This window comes from Triticum urartu, chromosome 1A, assembly GCF_056163025.1.
Source record: "Triticum urartu cultivar PI428250 chromosome 1A, HENAU_Tu73, whole genome shotgun sequence".
NCBI classification, from domain to species: Eukaryota; Viridiplantae; Streptophyta; class Magnoliopsida; order Poales; family Poaceae; genus Triticum; species Triticum urartu.
Window position 1 is genome coordinate 483,310,247 of NC_141873.1, and position 15,754 is coordinate 483,326,000.

Here is a 15,754-nt window from a genome sequence, read left to right on the forward strand (position 1 = left end):
TAAGTGAATTGGGAACTGAGCGCAACTCGAATGGTTAGGTTTCTCGTGGTAGAACCAGCCCATCAGGATTGGTCCCAAACTTGGTACCAGTGCTCACATTTTCCTAATTTATTCCCAGACTTTTCGATGATGTTCATCTAGTGGGAGGAGACGTTCACGTTGACTAGGAAGACTCAGAGGAGATCATAGGAGTAGGGTGTATGTGTATATGTTCACATGGGATATGAATGAGTGTATGTGCGTGTACGTGGGCATTTGTGTTGTACTGTGTTAAAAAAAAACCAACCCAAGTGAATTGTCATTCCTTACGGCCACTCAACATGTCCCACATGTCATCTCTCCACACCAAGAACCGTCGCTCAAATATCCAAGCAGCAAAGGGCCAAACCGCAAATGCCCGCGTCCATCTAGGGCACCCACCCCTCGAGGCGATCGACCACCGTCCAACCCAGATCCAACGGGCGCGCACCCATCCGCTCCCCTTTTTTAACACCTCAAAACCCTACCTCGGGCTGTTTCTCTCCCCGCCGTCGCCTTCCTCCCTCGCCCTCGCCTCCCCGCCGCCACCCCACCAAAGCAGAGAGCTCCCGGCTTCTCCCCCCTACGAGGTACGTCTCCCCCTCTCCGTCCCCTCCTCGCCCCCCTCGCGCGTAGAGATCCTTCGGGCCAGGGCAGGCGTTGAAGGTGTTTGCTCCCTCTGTGCCATCGTGCCCACTCTTACTGATCAGATCCTTGGTTTTGGTAGTTGTTTATGTGCATGTTCTTGCTTGTTTTGTCTATCCGGTGCAAAGCAAGTGCAGCTTCGGGTGTGATGATGAATTAAGATGTTCTAGATCCTAGGATCACGGGTCCGCTGCGACTGTGTAGAGTAGATCCCGTAGTTTCATCCCGTGAATGGCACCAGTCAAATTATTGGGCGTGTTTTTGCCATCATAGAGATTGAAGAGTGAAATATGTTCTATTGCGGATCAATGACAGGGGGTACTGATCTGTGACATCTGTCTCCACAATTGCTGCCGAGTTGTTCCGAAACCTGCCATAGAGGGAAACAAAATGTTTAATCTCAAGTAGTCGGTTTGGGCCACCATGGATTTTGGGAGGCCCCTTTGTGGCATATTTAGCTGTTGTGTTATGCTTTGCTAGGGTTTACTGCCTACATTATATCTGTTTCATGAGCACTTTAGGAAACCATTTACATGACAGTCTGTCCTACTGTTTAAGTTTGTGGTTTGCTTCTGTGTTAGCAAGTCCAAGTAGGTGTGTTATAAAGTAGTGGTGCCAAACTAAGCTTTGATGTTTACGTTTGCCAATTTTTCATTTCCTTACCAGTCTTGTAAACCATGATGGTTTAGATGAATTATGGAGTTCCACCTAGATTTATTTTATGTGCTGCGCTTACTTCTGTACTGTCACAATTTGACATGCTGTCTCCCAGTGTCAGTTTAGCTGCAATTCAGAAACCAATCTTGCCACTCATTACTCTTTGCATCTGATCATATTGTTTTAAACTTAGCTGAAACGTGTGCATTTTAGTGTGGTCTTACAAATCTTTGTGCCTGTCTCTGTAGGTTAGGTAAGGATGGTGAGGGTTAGCGTCCTGAACGATGCTCTCAAGAGCATGTACAACGCTGAGAAGCGTGGCAAGAGGCAGGTCATGATCAGGCCCTCCTCAAAGGTGATCATCAAGTTCCTCATCGTCATGCAGAAGCACGGTTAGTTCCATTTCTGCCATGTTCTATATGCAACTATCCCATAGCATGGATTACTCACTGCCTTTTTTTTCTGCAGGTTACATTGGTGAGTTTGAGTATGTTGATGACCACAGATCTGGCAAGATTGTTGTGGAGTTGAACGGGAGACTGAACAAGTGTGGAGTCATCAGTCCCCGCTTTGATGTTGGTGTCAAGGAGATTGAGGGGTGGACCGCCAGGCTGCTTCCATCTCGTCAGGTCAGCTTCTTTGCTTGTTCATTTCACTGCAAACTGTGTAGCATTGCCATATTTTGAGCTCACAATCTGTAACGACTCTTCCAAGTTATTACCATCATTATAACCAAGTTTACCTGTTTGAACTGCAGTTTGGCTACATCGTCCTGACAACCTCTGCTGGCATCATGGATCACGAGGAAGCCAGGAGGAAGAACGTTGGTGGCAAAGTGCTAGGCTTTTTCTACTGAGCGGAAATTTTGTGAAAGTTGTATTTCAGACCGGTGTGATAGGATGTTATCTCAGGACATCAAGGTTGTCTACTTTTTGCCTGCATAGCTGCTATGCCTTTGTTATGTTATGTTGGATTCGGTTAATTATGAGATGCACTTTCGAATTTCGGGTCTTGCCTGCGATGGATTATGACTTTGAAGATGCCATTCGTGCCCTATGTCATGTGTGTTTGCTAGCCTGTGCTGCATTTCTGATTGTGCATACCATGCACATGCAGGGATATTTATAGTCCGTCTGGATCTTGAGTATGATATTTGTTATCTGTATTTTGTCTCTGTTTTGGCTGGAGAGATTTTTGTTGATTGCTTTTTTTGTGTGGGGGATGTTCGGTGTTTGCTTCTCCATATGTATCTGCCATTTTGTATGCCTCTAGTAGCTGGAAGAATCTTATTTGGTGGACAATTGTAGTGCTTCTCAACCCTATAATTTATATGCTTCTCTCAACATAGCATAAGCACATTGTTATTGGATCTTTGTTTGTCTATGAAGGCGGCCACTTCCACACGCTTATTTAAATCATTGGGATTTATTTACGATTTCTCCGTTAACCAGTCTTTCAAGCTTCTATTATTATTCAGAAAAACAGCGAGTAAACATCTCTCACAATATTAGAGTCTCAAGGACTAAGCCTTGCATGTGCCATGGGCCATTGACACGGAACCGGTCTAGTTGTCCAGAACTGGTCTCGTCTGGGCATGAGCTGTTTGTTTGGAGGCACTTGCGTTAGTTGGGTTATTATCGTCACACTTGACGGACCCAGACGCCGTTAGCCGCCGGTGCTCAGCCGGTAACCTCACCGGAGTGTTTCGATTTGACCGTCCGCGGAGCAACCTTTTGCGTGCTGCAACAGCACTCACTAGCAAAAGAATCCGGCAACTCAACATTTGCAAGCCATGGTGGCATGGGGGCTGCGTGACCACCACCCACACAAAGGGCGCTCGTCGTGGAGTTGAAAGGAAGCCAGTGCTGTTCCCTTTTATCTCCTCCGCTCCATCAAAAAGAATGGCCGAGGCCGCCGACTCCTTATGCTTGGCACTGCATACATTGTTCCCCTTTCTCCTCCTTACATGCACTGAAACGAGAGTGAACATTTGGTAAAGTTGATTGAGTGATAGTTGCAAGCATCTGATCTAGCTTTTGCTCGCAACTGATTCCGAGAGCCCTCTTGCGGTTACAGTGGTTCTCGAAAGCTCGCCGCTCTCAGGTTGTGTGTTTTTCGCACACCCAATGTCGTTTCGATACATCCTTTCTGTTCGACAGTCAGAATAAAAGTTTTAGTTTTGGAAAGTGGTTTCAACACAAGTTACACATCATACTTACATACCGATGACCACATCAGCCTTGAAACAATGGTGGGTGCATATGCACATGTGCTTAATGAAAAAGAGCAACGTTGCGTCGCGAATAGATGTCGTCTTGTAGCTTTGAGGTGCTTCGGTTGTTTCTACCGCCCTTCCGCATGACTTCAAGGGAGCACTTACATTGTGCAAACACCGGCTGGTATCAGAAACAAACCTTTGCTTTTGCTTCAGGGAAAGATCTCTCAGGCACCCGTGCAAAGCACCCGCCGTTATACAGTGCCTAAGCGATCCAAATTCTTCGTGAAAAGAAAACACAATACAATTCATGAAAGCTTTGTGCCTGTTTCCTTTAACATAGTACAAACCAAGCGCTCATATAAACAAGACGAGACTTGCCTGCTCCCTCAACGTGCTTCCATCCGTGCTCCCGCATACGTGGCATGATTTAATTGGAACAAAATAAGGCCCGGCCCCACCCCCTTAAAATCAGGGGGTAGATGATTAGATTAGAAAGAAAAAGGAGAAAAAGACAGCCGTAGGATGGAGTGGGAGCACGGATGGGAGTATGGCGAGGGAGCAGGCAAGCCGGATCCCATATAAACACGCATGGGCACCTTAACAAGATTTGCCGGCATATTATTTTGAGATTTTACGAAGTCACCGTAGGCGCCTGGTAGTCGACGGGAACATTCCTCCCACTGAACACGTATCACCGAAAATCCTGAAATAAATCTAGGATAAATGCGAGCATCAGGACTTGAACCTTGGTGGACTGGGGATACCGCTGCCCTCCTAGCTATCCAATTACATGTTGGTTCTCGCCTTGTGCTTGGTTTGAAGGTAGTTTTCGTGTGGAAATTTCACACATCTCATGGTAGCATTTCAAGTCAGAATTTGGAAAGTTTGGCACAACCATTTTGTCGCTCCTCTTGAACCAGAAGGCAGAAACGCAAGCGCTCTCTCACACACACACTTGATCGCCACACGTATATATACACCCAAAGTTCCATCCGATCTGGCAGACACGCGGGTCCTTGGCAGGCAGAGGCATGCGCCTGCCCCACAGGTCAGCGTCTCCAGGGCCGTTTCACGCGGCGCGACCCGCACACCGCATAGGGTCACCGGTCGGTGGCCGCGCGGGCGGGCAGAAGCACTGTCTTCCAATCCAAGCGAGGCGGCCCGACCCGACGGACGCACCACGCAGCGTCGAATCGTGGAAGCACAAAAACAAAACTGAGGAGGCCGACGAATCAAACCAGCCACCATTTAACCCCCCACGTCAAAAAAATCGATTTCGCCGTCCTCCTCGCCTCGCCCCCGCCCCCGCCCCCTCCCCCCCAGATCCGCCACCGCCCGCGCCCCGATCCCCGCCCCCTCGTCTGCCGGTGCGCGCCGATCCCGCCCCCCCGCGCCGCCCTCCGGCCCGCCTCGCGCGCCGTCGAGGCCCCGCCAGCCAGCCATTATTCCTCGCGCCTGACGCTCGTTTTGGCTCGCAGGTCGGGGGATCAGCACCAGCGCCGATCGAGGGGTAGGAGGAGGACGAGGAGGAGGCGGGTGCGCGCGACATGGCTGCGCCGCCGGCGAGGGCCCGGGCCGACTACGACTACCTCATCAAGCTCCTCCTCATCGGGGACAGCGGTTCGTGCCCCCCCGCTAGATCTCTCCCCCCTCTCTCACCTTCCGCCGCGCGGCTACTGCGCTCGCGCTCGTGTTGGATCACGGTTCGATTGGCCGCGTGGACCAAGCGGATCTCGCAGGGATTCGTCATTTACGTTGCCTGCGGACGAATTCGTGTGCTTCCTCTTCCATTTGTAGCGCCAGGGCGAGGGGAATGTTTCCTCAATAGCCTCTGCCTGCTTCCTGTTCGGAGCATGCTATTATTGTGCGTACAAGCATCCGTTGCTGGCTTTAGGATGAGGTGCTCGCTATGTCCTAGCATGCATTAGTTTCTGATGCAAAATCGGGAGAATTTCGAGCTAGGAGAGCGGATAGGTTGCGTGTTGCAGCTATTTTTCATTCAATTTTATGGATGGACATTCAATTGGGAACTTGTGGTTGGAGGAGCATTGGAAACGGTCCAGCTTATGGAATGGTGCTTTCACACTCCTTGCTTGGTAGATTAAGCATCAAGACTTGTTTAAGAGAGATATTGAGGGGCAGGCTTAACTTTATCATCTGTGCTTGTTTGTATAGTTTACAAGGCCGGACAGAGAACAGGCCACACAATCATTTAGCATTCTTTTGCTGCTCCTGCTGTATGGTAAAGAGGTTAAGAATGTGTAGCTTGAAATATAAGTTACCTTGGAGCATGTCAAAGATGCCTCCTTTTGGTGTTAGGCTGGTCACAATGGGCAAGAACATAGTCTAGTAACTTACACACTTCCCTAGACTATGTTACTACCTCCACAGTGGGTAGGAACATCTATGTAGTGTCATGCAACAATGTATTTATTAGGTTATAGACTCATTGTTTCTTGGAGTGTGTGATGTTCCGGTAACTTAGCTAGTTACCACAAGCACCTCTCTCTTCATTAAATATGTGACACATAAGCAAAGTTGTATTGGAGTGTGTGATGTTACTCCTAAGTTCCTCCCCATTGTGACCAGCCTTATATGTGCTGTTATGTGACTAGCTAGTAGACGCCATAGATTGAACGGCAATGCGTTGCCCAGAGTTGATAGAGATAGAGATAGAGGGAGTCTCTTGCTTCCCAGAGGGGATGATCAGGGGCAACTAATAATAATTCTTTTATTCTGTACTTATTTTTTCTGTAGCCAGTGGCATGTTTGCTAGTGAAGCTTTATATTTACTATTGTCTGACAAGGACTCTTATTTCTCCAATTTTCCGTGTGTAGGTGTTGGCAAGAGTTGCCTCCTTCTGCGGTTCTCTGATGGCTCCTTCACTACGAGCTTTATTACCACGATCGGGTTGGTCTTTTTGTTGTTGGGAGGATTGTACTGCTCAAGTGGAAGCTAGGACACTTCCTTATGTTGCCCTACACTAATTCTTATCATTTGTTCGTGTAGTATTGACTTTAAGATCAGAACAATAGAGCTGGATCAGAAACGTATTAAGCTACAAATATGGGACACGGCTGGTCAAGAACGTTTCCGGACTATTACCACTGGTATGAATAATGATTGTTCCAATCTGCTATACTGTTTGCTGTGAAGTTATTGTGATAGAATTACTAAGAGGAAATGCTGTATATGCGTAATGTTTCTGACCAACTAAACTTCATTTCTTTATTATATTTCAGCGTATTACCGTGGAGCCATGGGTATCCTGCTTGTTTATGATGTCACCGATGAGTCATCTTTCAACAGTACCATCTTCTTACTTGTGTACACCCCCTAATGCTTCCATTTTGATGTCTTTTGCCTTTATTGACCTTTGGTTCACTGGATACACAGACATAAGGAACTGGATCCGGAACATCGAGCAGCATGCCTCTGACAATGTCAACAAAATTTTGATTGGCAACAAGGCTGATATGGATGAGAGTAAAAGGGTATGTGTCCACGAATCCCCTCCCCCTTTTTTTGTTCTTGTAGTAGTATTCTATAATATTTGACTAGGCCTTACTTTGTATTATAGGTTCGAAATCACTAGTTAAATGGTTTATTTTCAATTGTTTCTCCAGGCTGTACCTACTGCGAAGGGGCAAGCTTTGGCTGATGAATACGGCATCAAGTTCTTTGAAACTGTATGTTGCTTGTCAAATTGGTTGATCGTTCCAGTGGAGAGTAGTCTTTCTAATTTCATTGTGTGCTGTCTTTCAGAGTGCCAAGACAAACCTCAACGTGGAGCAAGTTTTCTTCTCCATTGCCCGCGACATTAAGCAGAGGCTTGCTGAGACCGATTCCAAGCCTGAGGTACAGATGATAACTCTACTCAATTACATCTTACGTCCGGGTCTCCACCATCTTGTTTGGCGCCCTGAGGGATTTGTTCTCCACTTTGCAGGACAAGACCATCAAGATTAACAAGGCAGAAGGCGGCGACGCCCCGGCAGCTTCGGGGTCTGCCTGCTGTGGCTCTTAAGGGACGAGTCAGTGTGTCCGTGATCATTGTTTATTTGACATCATTCGGTTCCTGCTGCTTGTCTGTTATAGGAAGAATGTCAATCAAGAAGAAAATTATGACTTATGATACAGATCTGGTTGTACTTATATTCGCTTCCCATTCTTTGAAGCAACTACCCTTGCCTTTGACGTAGCTGTTGCCATTGCTGGGAGCTATTGTACGCTGGATTTCAGTCCGTTGAACCTCTCGCTACAGTGTGTAATGATTTCAAATCCATGCTGTTGGCTTGCTGCTGTTTCTTTCCGAGCAATCAATATGCATGGAATAACTTGTTGTGATGCTGTGGTGTGAGCTCTTATGCTGTTCTTGCATGTATACAAGTAGTTGACGTGAGAATGAGACCTCTTACCTTTTTACTGCTCCCTCTGTTCCTAAATATAAGTCTTTTTAGAGATTTCAAATGGACTACAACATACGGATGTATATAGACATATTTTAAAGTGTAGATTTATTCATTTTGCTCCGTATTTAGTTATTTGTTGAAATCTCTAAAAGGACTTATATTTGGGTACGGAGGGAGTAGTTGGCTGGAATTTTAATAAATTTCAATTCCTGTAGCCTTCTGATCAACAATCAACTGTGTTATCTCGTACCTCCTTTCGGATTTAACTGTCACTGAAATGCGTGTATCTAGACAAGTTTCAGTGTGCAGATTCACTCATTTGAACGACCGTTGCTTCCGAAGTGTGTAGATTCACTCATTTGAACGACAGTTAGTTCTAATGGAGGGAGTACTATGTATTAGTCGCAGTGGTATATTTTTCTGTTCTGCAACTTAAAATGAGTACTTCCTCCGTTTATTTTTATAAGTCATTTCAGACAAGTGAAATTATGTTGTTTTGTACACTGTCTAAAACATCTACAAAGCCTTATAAAAATGAACAGAGGGAGTACTAAAATTGCAATTCAAACAAGCGAGAAATAGCAACACTAATAAAAAGCACGGTTCGACAAAGAGAGCAGAACAGTAAAGGGTGAGAGATGTACTACCTCCGTTTCAAATTACTCGTCGCAGAAATGGATATAACTAGAACTAAATATATCTAGATACATCCATACCTGCGACATGTACTTCGAAACAGAGGGAGTACATGATTTGGAATTTTTAGGCATTTGGATTTGGAACTGAAATATTTGGGTATAGTAGACATATGTCACGGAACATTCACAAAATAAAATTCAGAATTTGTTGAAACATCAATCCTTTTTTTTTTGCCATGGTATTATGTGACACATTCACGGATTCCACCCTAGTAGCGGTCTCTGGGCTTCGCCGCTGGCCCTAGCATTCCTGCACTTTGCGCAGTTCTCCGCCTGCGCCAGGTTCAAGTCCAGGCAGATCTCGGCCGTGCAGCCGGCTCCAGCGCCGTCATCCTTCACGGACGTTGCCGCCATGGTGCCGTGCGCGTTCGCGTCGGCGTCGGCGTCGGCCATGTCACGGTGCCGCTTCATGTGCCCGCCGAGCGCCTGCCCGACAGCGAACTCCACGCCGCAGACGGGGCACCCGTGCGTCCTCGGCCTCGCCTCTCCACCGCGTGGCTCCAGCAGCCGGAGCCCGAGGGCGTCGCCGTCGCGCAGCCCGCTGGCGCTGGGGAGATGCCGCCCGTGGCTGGCCCGGTGCCCGCCCAGCGCCTGGTACGTCGGGAACCGCCTGCCGCACGTCCTGCACTCGAACACGCCGCCCCGGCTCGCGCCGCGCCGCGGCGACCCCGGGAGGCGCACCGGCGCGCCGGCCGGGTCGTTCCCGGTGCTCTCCGTCGCCCCGCGCCTCTTGCTCATGTCGATGTCGCTGCCACGGCGAACGAACGGTACGTGCTCCAGAGGCATGCAGTGCGGACGGCCATATATAGCGCAACGTACATGGATCCGAGGGTCCTCGAATTCGCCTGTGTTTACAGCTAGCTAGCCAGACTACTGTGCTCCTCCTGCAGGTCAAGGAGTGCACTGGAGACCTGGAGCAGAATGAGAATTTCTTGGGTTTCTAGATGTCGGTATGCATTTCCGTGTCGTGGTCTGAAAGGATTAATTGGCACAGTAGACGTAGCCAGTACGTGGCACGTAGCTGCGGTCTGAGGTCGAAAGGCGGGCGCTAATGGTAGGTGGTGCGGTCTGCGGCGACCGGACGTGTACCGGCCGCCGTCCGATCGCGCGGTCGTTTCTCCGGGATCAATCGATTTCCAGTAGGATCAATCGTTTCTCGAGGTCCGGACGCCGGATCGGAGCGCCGCGGTAGGTTTCTTTAGCCTGGCCGGCGTTCGTGCATGCATGCCAGTGCTTTCCACGTTGCTAGGTTGGTGGCTGACACTAACCGATGATTGGTACTCCAACCTGCAGCTTTGGCTCTTGCTGGCTTAGAGCATCTCCAGTCGTTGGCATCCCAGGCGGCGATTTTACGTGCCCTCGGAGCGAGCCGGCGCTTAAATCGGCGCGGAGGCGAGCGGGTTCCCAGCCGCTCGCCACAGGGTCGTCCCGGACACATTTTTTTATTTAAAAAAAACTAAATTCGATGAAGTTCAGTAAAGTTTGGCTAAAATTCGGCAAACTTGATATTCATATTAAACATGTTCAGCGTTTTACATAAATTATTTAGAAAAACTAATCTATGAGGTGAAGAACTCGATCAGCGCGGCGAAGTCGCCGACGTCGCCGCCGTCCTCCTCGTCGTCGGCAGCCTTCTCCTTCTTGATGGCGCGGCCGCCAATGCTGGACCCCTGTCCCGCGTCTCCATGACGGACAGGCGGTGGCGGCGCGTCGTCGTCGTCGCTGTCGTCGAGGACGACGATGCCTCCCTCGTCCCACGGCGACGAGCTTCGAACCGCGCGAGGACGGCGCACTGGCGCCCCCTCTCCGTCTGCACCCAGTCGTCGCGCGCCCATTTGAGGGCCGCTTCGTCGTCGAGCGCCTCCTCCTTGACGCCGTTGGTGAGCCCGAGCTCCGTCTTCATGGCGGGGAGCCCTGGCTCCGTCTTCGGCTTGACGAGTCGGGGAGGAGCCGATGACGAGGCGCGACCGCCGCCTTCGTTGATGACGATGCCGGTCGAGCGGGTGCGCCGGCCGAGCGGGGTCTCCGCTACGGGCTCGGCCTTGACGCCGAACACCGTTGGAGAGCCGGAGGAGTGGGAGGAGGAACGGGACGAGGACGACGAACCGGAGGCAAACCTCCTTGGCATCCATTGCCCGGCGCCGCAGCGGGGCACCAGAGCGACGGCCGGTCCCCGAGGGTATGCGAGCAGCGGATTGTTGCCACCCTCGAGGTGCGCGAGAACCTCGTCGAGCGTCCGGTGCTACCTCTTGAGCACTGCGTTGGTTTTCCCTTGAAGAGGAAATGGTGATGCAGTAAAGCAGCGTAAGTATTTCCCTCAGTTTTAGAGAACCAAGGTATAAATCCAGTAGGAGACCACACGCGAGTCACCTCGTACCTACACACACAAATAAGAACCTATCAACCAACGCGATAAAGGGGTTGTCAATCCCTTCACGACCACTTACAAGAGTGAGATCTGATAGAGATAATAATAATAAGATAAATATTTTTGGTATTTTTATGATATAGATTGAAAGTAAAGATTGCAAAATAAAGTAGATGGGAAACTTGTATGATGGAGAATAGACCCCGGGGCCATAGGTTTCACTAGTGGCTTCTGATACGTCTCCAACGATCTATAATTTTTGATTGCTCCATGCTATATTATCTACTGTTTTTGACATTATTAGGCATTATTATCCACTTTTATATTATTTTTGAGACTAACCTATTAACCGGAGGCCCAGCCCAGAATTGCTGTTTTTTTGCCTGTTTTAGGTTTCGAAGAAAAGGAATATCAAACTGAGTCCAAACGGAATAAAACCTTCAGGAACGTGATTTTCTCAACGAACAAGACGCAGGAGACTTGGACCCTACGTCAAGACACAAAAGAGGAGGCCACGAGGTAGGGGGGTGCGCCTACCCCCCCCCCCAGGCGCGCCCTCCACCCTCGTGGGCCCCCTGTTGCTCCACCGACGTACTCTTTCCTCCTATATATACCTACGTACCCCCAGACGATCAGATACGGAGCCAAAACCCTAATTCCCCCGCCGCAACTTTCTGTATCCACGAGATCCCATCTTGGGGCCTGTTCCGGAGCTCCGCCGAAGGGGGCATCGATCACGGAGGGCCTCTACATCAACACCATAGCCCCTCCGATGAAGTGTGAGTAGTTCACCTCAGACCTACGGGCCCATAGTTAGTAGCTAGATGGCTTCTTCTCTCTTTTTGGATCTCAATAAAAAGTTCTCCCCCTGTCTTGTGGAGATCTATTCGGTGTAATCTTCTTTTTGTGGTGTGTTTGTTGAGACCGATGAATTGTGGGTTTATGATCAAGTCTATCTATGAACAATATTTGAATCTTCTCTGAATTCTTTTATGTATGATTGGTTATCTTTGCAAGTCTCTTCGAATTATCGGTTTGGTTTGGCCTACTAGATTGATCTTTCTTGCAATGGGAGAAGTGCTTAGCTTTGGGTTCAATCTTGCGGTGTCCTTTCCCAGTGACAGTAGGGGCAGCAAGGCATGTATTGTATTATTGCCATCGAGGATAACAATATGGGGTTTTCATCATATTGCATGAGTTTATCCCTCTACATCATGTCATCTTGCTTAAGGCGTTACTCTGTTTTCATTAACTTAATACTCTAGATGCATGCTGGATAGCGGTCGATGAGTGGAGTAATAGTAGTAGATGCAGGCAGGAGTCGGTCTACTTGTCTCGGACGTGATGCCTATATACATGATCATACCTAGATATTCTCATAACTATGTTCAATTCTGTCAATTGCTCAACAGTAATTTGTTCACCCACCGTAGAATACTTATGCTCTCGAGAGAAGCTACTAGTGAAACCTATGCCCCCCGAGTCTATCTTCATCATATTAATCTCCCAATACTTAGTTATTTCCTTTGCTATTTACTTTGCTTTTATTTTACTTTGCATCTTTATCACAAAAATACCAAAAATATTATCTTATCATATCTATTAGATCTCACTCTCGTAAGTGGCCGTGTAGGGATTGACAACCCCTTATCGCGTTGCTTGCGAGGATTTATTTGTTTTGTGCAGGTGCGAGGGACTCGCGCGTAGCCTCCTACTGGATTGATACCTTGGTTCTTAAAAACTGAGGGAAATACTTATGCTACTTTGCTGCATCATCCCTTCCTCTTCGGGGAAAACCAATGCAGTGCTCAAGAGGTAGCAAGAAGGATTTCTGGCGCCGTTGCCGGGGAGGTCTACGCAAAAGTCAATATACAAAGTACCCATCACACACCCTTATCTCCCGCATTAAATTATTTGTCATTTGCCTCTCGTTTTCCTCTCCCCCACTTCACCCTTGCCGTTTTATTCGCCCTCTCTCTCCGTCCTCCTTCTCTTTCCCTATTTTCCTCTTCTTTTGTTTCCCTTCTTCCCGTATGTATCCTTGTTTGTGTTTCCATGTGCCTTCTATTTGCTTGCATCTTTGCTTGCTAAAAATCTATTGATATGGATCCACTTAAAGTGTTCTACTTAGATCATCTTCGATCCTTATGCGCTCGTGCTGAAACCCCAACTAGCCTAGTTGATGGGAAATCTTTAGATGAGCATGCTCATTTTGTGTGTCACTGTTTGTCTGAAAAAGGGAGACTCTTATGGAATCAAATAAACAGATTGTTGTGTTATGCTTGGAATCTCGACAAACACACTGCAAAAGAAGATTACATCGAATATTGTTCATACATAAAAGAATTCAGAGAAGATTCAAATATTTTTCATAGATAAACTTGATCATAAACCCACGATTCATCGGATCTCGACAAACACACCGCAAAAGAAGATTACATCGAATAGATCTCCAAGAGAATCGAGGAGAACCTTGTATTGAGATCCAAAGAGATAGAAGAAGCCATCTAGCTACTAGCTATGGACCCAAAGGTCTGAAGTAAACTACTCACACATCATCGGAAGGGCCATGGAGTTGATGTAGAGGCCCTCCGTGATCAATGCCCCCTCCGGCGGAGCTCCGGAAAAGGCCCCAAGATGGGATATCTTGAGTACAGAAGGTTGCGGCGGTGGAAATAGGGTTTCGTGGTGCTCCTAGATGTTTGCGGGGTACGTGGATATAAATAGGAGGAAGAAGTACGTCGGTGGAGCAATGAGGGCCCCACAAGGGTGGAGGGCGCGCCCCCTGCCTCGTGGTCGCCTCGTTGATTGCTTGACGTCCACTCCAAGTCTCCTGGATCACGTTTGTTCCAAAAATCACGCTCCCGAAGGTTTCATTCCGTTTGGACTCCGTTTGATATTCCTTTTCGGCGAAACACTAAAATAGGCAAAAAAAACAGCAATTTGGACTAGGCCTCCGGTTAATAGGTTAGTCCCAATAATAATATAAAAGTGTAAAATAAAGTCCATTAACATCCAAAATAGATAATATAATAGCATGGAGCAATCAAAAATTATAGATACGTTGGAGACGTATCATCCGGCCGGGGACGGACCACCACAGGTGTTGCCCCTCGCTGTTCCACCGGCCGCCCACCACCATCGCTGCCCCGTTGGTGGAGGCGAGGCGTTGATCCTGGCGGCGCTGGAAGTACGCCGCCCACGCCTCGTGGTTGTCGGCGGCGTACTGGGGGGAGGCGCGCTGCTCCTCGGTCAGCGACGACCGAACGCGGTCGACCTCACCGGCGAAGATTGAAGGAAATATGCCCTAGAGGCAATAATAATAATATTATTTTATTTCCTTATATCATGATAAATGTTTATTATTCATGCTAGAATTGTATTATTCGGAAACATAATACTTGTGTGAATACATAGACAAACCAAACGTCACTAGTATGCCTCTACTTGACTAGCTCATTAATCAAAGATGGTTATGTTTCCTAACCATAGACATGTGTTGTCATTTGATTAATGGGATCACATCATTAGGAGAATGATGTGATTGACATGACCCATTCCATTATCTTAGCACCCGATCGTTTAGTATGTTGCTATTGCTTTCTTCATGACTTATACATGTTCCTATGACTATGAGATTATGCAACTCCCGTTTGCCGGAGGAACACTTTGTGTGCTACCAAACGTCACAACGTAACTGGGTGATTATAAAGGAGCTCTACAGGTGTCTCCAAAGGTACATGTTGGGTTGGCGTATTTCGAGATTAGGATTTGTCACTCCGATTGTCGGAGAGGTATCTCTGGGCCCTCTCGCTAATGCACATCACATAAGCCTTGCAAGCATTACAACTAATGAGTTAGTTGCAAGATGATGTATTACAAAACGAGTAAAGAGACTTGCCGGTAACGAGATTGAACTAGCTATTGAGATACCGACGATCGAATCTCGGGCAAGTAACATACCGATGACAAAGGGAACAACGTATGTTGTTATGCGGTCTGACCGATAAAGATCTTCGTAGAATATGTGGGAGCCAATATGAGCATCCAGGTTCCGCTATTGGTTATTGACCGGAGACGTGTCTCGGTCATGTCTACATTGTTCTCGAACCCGTAGGGTCCGCACGCTTAAGGTTTTGATGACAGTTATATTATGAGTTTATGCATTTTGATGTACCGAAGTTTGTTCGGAGTCCCGGATGTGATCACGGACATGACGAGGAGTCTCGAAATGGTCGAGACATAAAGATTGATATATTGGAAGCCTATATTTGGATATCGGAAGTGTTCCGGGTGAAATCGGGATTTTACCGGAGTACCGGGAGGTTACCGGAACCCCCCGGGAGGTATATGGGCCTTAGTGGGCTTTAGTGGAAGAGAGGAGAGGTGGACAGGGCTGGGCCGCGCGCCCCTCCCCCCTAGTCCGAATAGGACAAGGAGAGGGGGGCGGCGCCCCCCTTCCTTCTCTCTCTCCTCTTTTCCCCTTCCCGAATCCTATTCCAACTAGGAAAGGGGGGGAATCCTACTCCCGGTGGGAGTAGGACTCCTCCTGGCGCGCCCTCCTCCTGGCCGGCCGCACCTCCCCCTTGTTCCTTTATATACGGAGGTAGGGGGCACCCCTAGACACACAAGTTGATCCACGTGATCATATTCTTAGCCGTGTGCGGTGCCCCCTTCCACCATAATCCTCGATAATATTGTAGTGGTGCTTAGGCGAAGCCCTGCGACGGTAGTACA

General features: G+C 48.2%; 3 protein-coding genes across 4 annotated transcripts; 2 read left to right on the plus strand and 1 right to left on the minus strand.

The window, feature by feature from the left end:
- Positions 1-314: 314 nt before the first annotated feature.
- On the plus strand, positions 315-2,325 carry LOC125520860 (Ribosomal protein S8 family protein). Of its 2 annotated transcripts, none has more exons than XM_087526429.1 (4): positions 315-608; positions 1,574-1,712; positions 1,789-1,949; positions 2,078-2,325. In XM_087526429.1, exons 1-4 carry the CDS (start codon positions 321-323, stop codon positions 2,174-2,176), a joined length of 687 nt encoding a protein of 228 aa, XP_087382555.1. In that variant the 5' UTR covers positions 315-320; the 3' UTR covers positions 2,177-2,325. The 2 variants fall into 2 exon arrangements, with proteins under 2 accessions (XP_087382555.1, XP_048541856.1); XM_048685899.2 differs by having other exon boundaries at positions 472-608; positions 1,569-1,712.
- Positions 2,326-4,748: 2,423 nt separating this feature from the next.
- On the plus strand, positions 4,749-7,886 carry LOC125520850 (ras-related protein RABE1c). The gene is made up of 9 exons (XM_048685887.2): positions 4,749-4,905; positions 5,017-5,158; positions 6,377-6,449; positions 6,549-6,649; positions 6,782-6,847; positions 6,936-7,033; positions 7,166-7,228; positions 7,305-7,397; positions 7,489-7,886. The coding sequence occupies exons 2-9, from the start codon at positions 5,086-5,088 to the stop codon at positions 7,564-7,566; spliced, it is 645 nt and encodes a 214-aa protein (XP_048541844.1). The 5' UTR covers positions 4,749-4,905; positions 5,017-5,085; the 3' UTR covers positions 7,567-7,886.
- Positions 7,887-8,688: 802 nt separating this feature from the next.
- LOC147991822 (zinc finger protein ZAT7-like) lies at positions 8,689-9,536 on the minus strand. The gene has a single exon (XM_087539266.1). The coding sequence runs from the start codon at positions 9,433-9,435 to the stop codon at positions 8,845-8,847; it is 591 nt and encodes a 196-aa protein (XP_087395392.1). The 5' UTR covers positions 9,436-9,536; the 3' UTR covers positions 8,689-8,844.
- Between the last annotated feature and the right edge of the window lie 6,218 nt (positions 9,537-15,754).

Bases quoted from the DNA above. Each gene is read 5' to 3' on its own strand.
- LOC147991822 (XM_087539266.1), bottom strand. From the start codon at position 9,435: ATGCCTCTGGAGCACGTACCGTTCGTTCGCCGTGGCAGCGACATCGAC.
- LOC125520860 (XM_087526429.1), top strand. From the start codon at position 321: ATGTCCCACATGTCATCTCTCCACACCAAGAACCGTCGCTCAAATATC. The intron at 1,713-1,788 runs GTTAGTTCCATT...TTTTTTCTGCAG, and splicing joins CATCGTCATGCAGAAGCACG to GTTACATTGGTGAGTTTGAG. The intron at 1,950-2,077 runs GTCAGCTTCTTT...TTTGAACTGCAG, and splicing joins GGCTGCTTCCATCTCGTCAG to TTTGGCTACATCGTCCTGAC.
- LOC125520850 (XM_048685887.2), top strand. From the start codon at position 5,086: ATGGCTGCGCCGCCGGCGAGGGCCCGGGCCGACTACGACTACCTCATC. The intron at 6,450-6,548 runs GTTGGTCTTTTT...TTGTTCGTGTAG, and splicing joins AGCTTTATTACCACGATCGG to TATTGACTTTAAGATCAGAA. The intron at 7,398-7,488 runs GTACAGATGATA...TCCACTTTGCAG, and splicing joins AGACCGATTCCAAGCCTGAG to GACAAGACCATCAAGATTAA.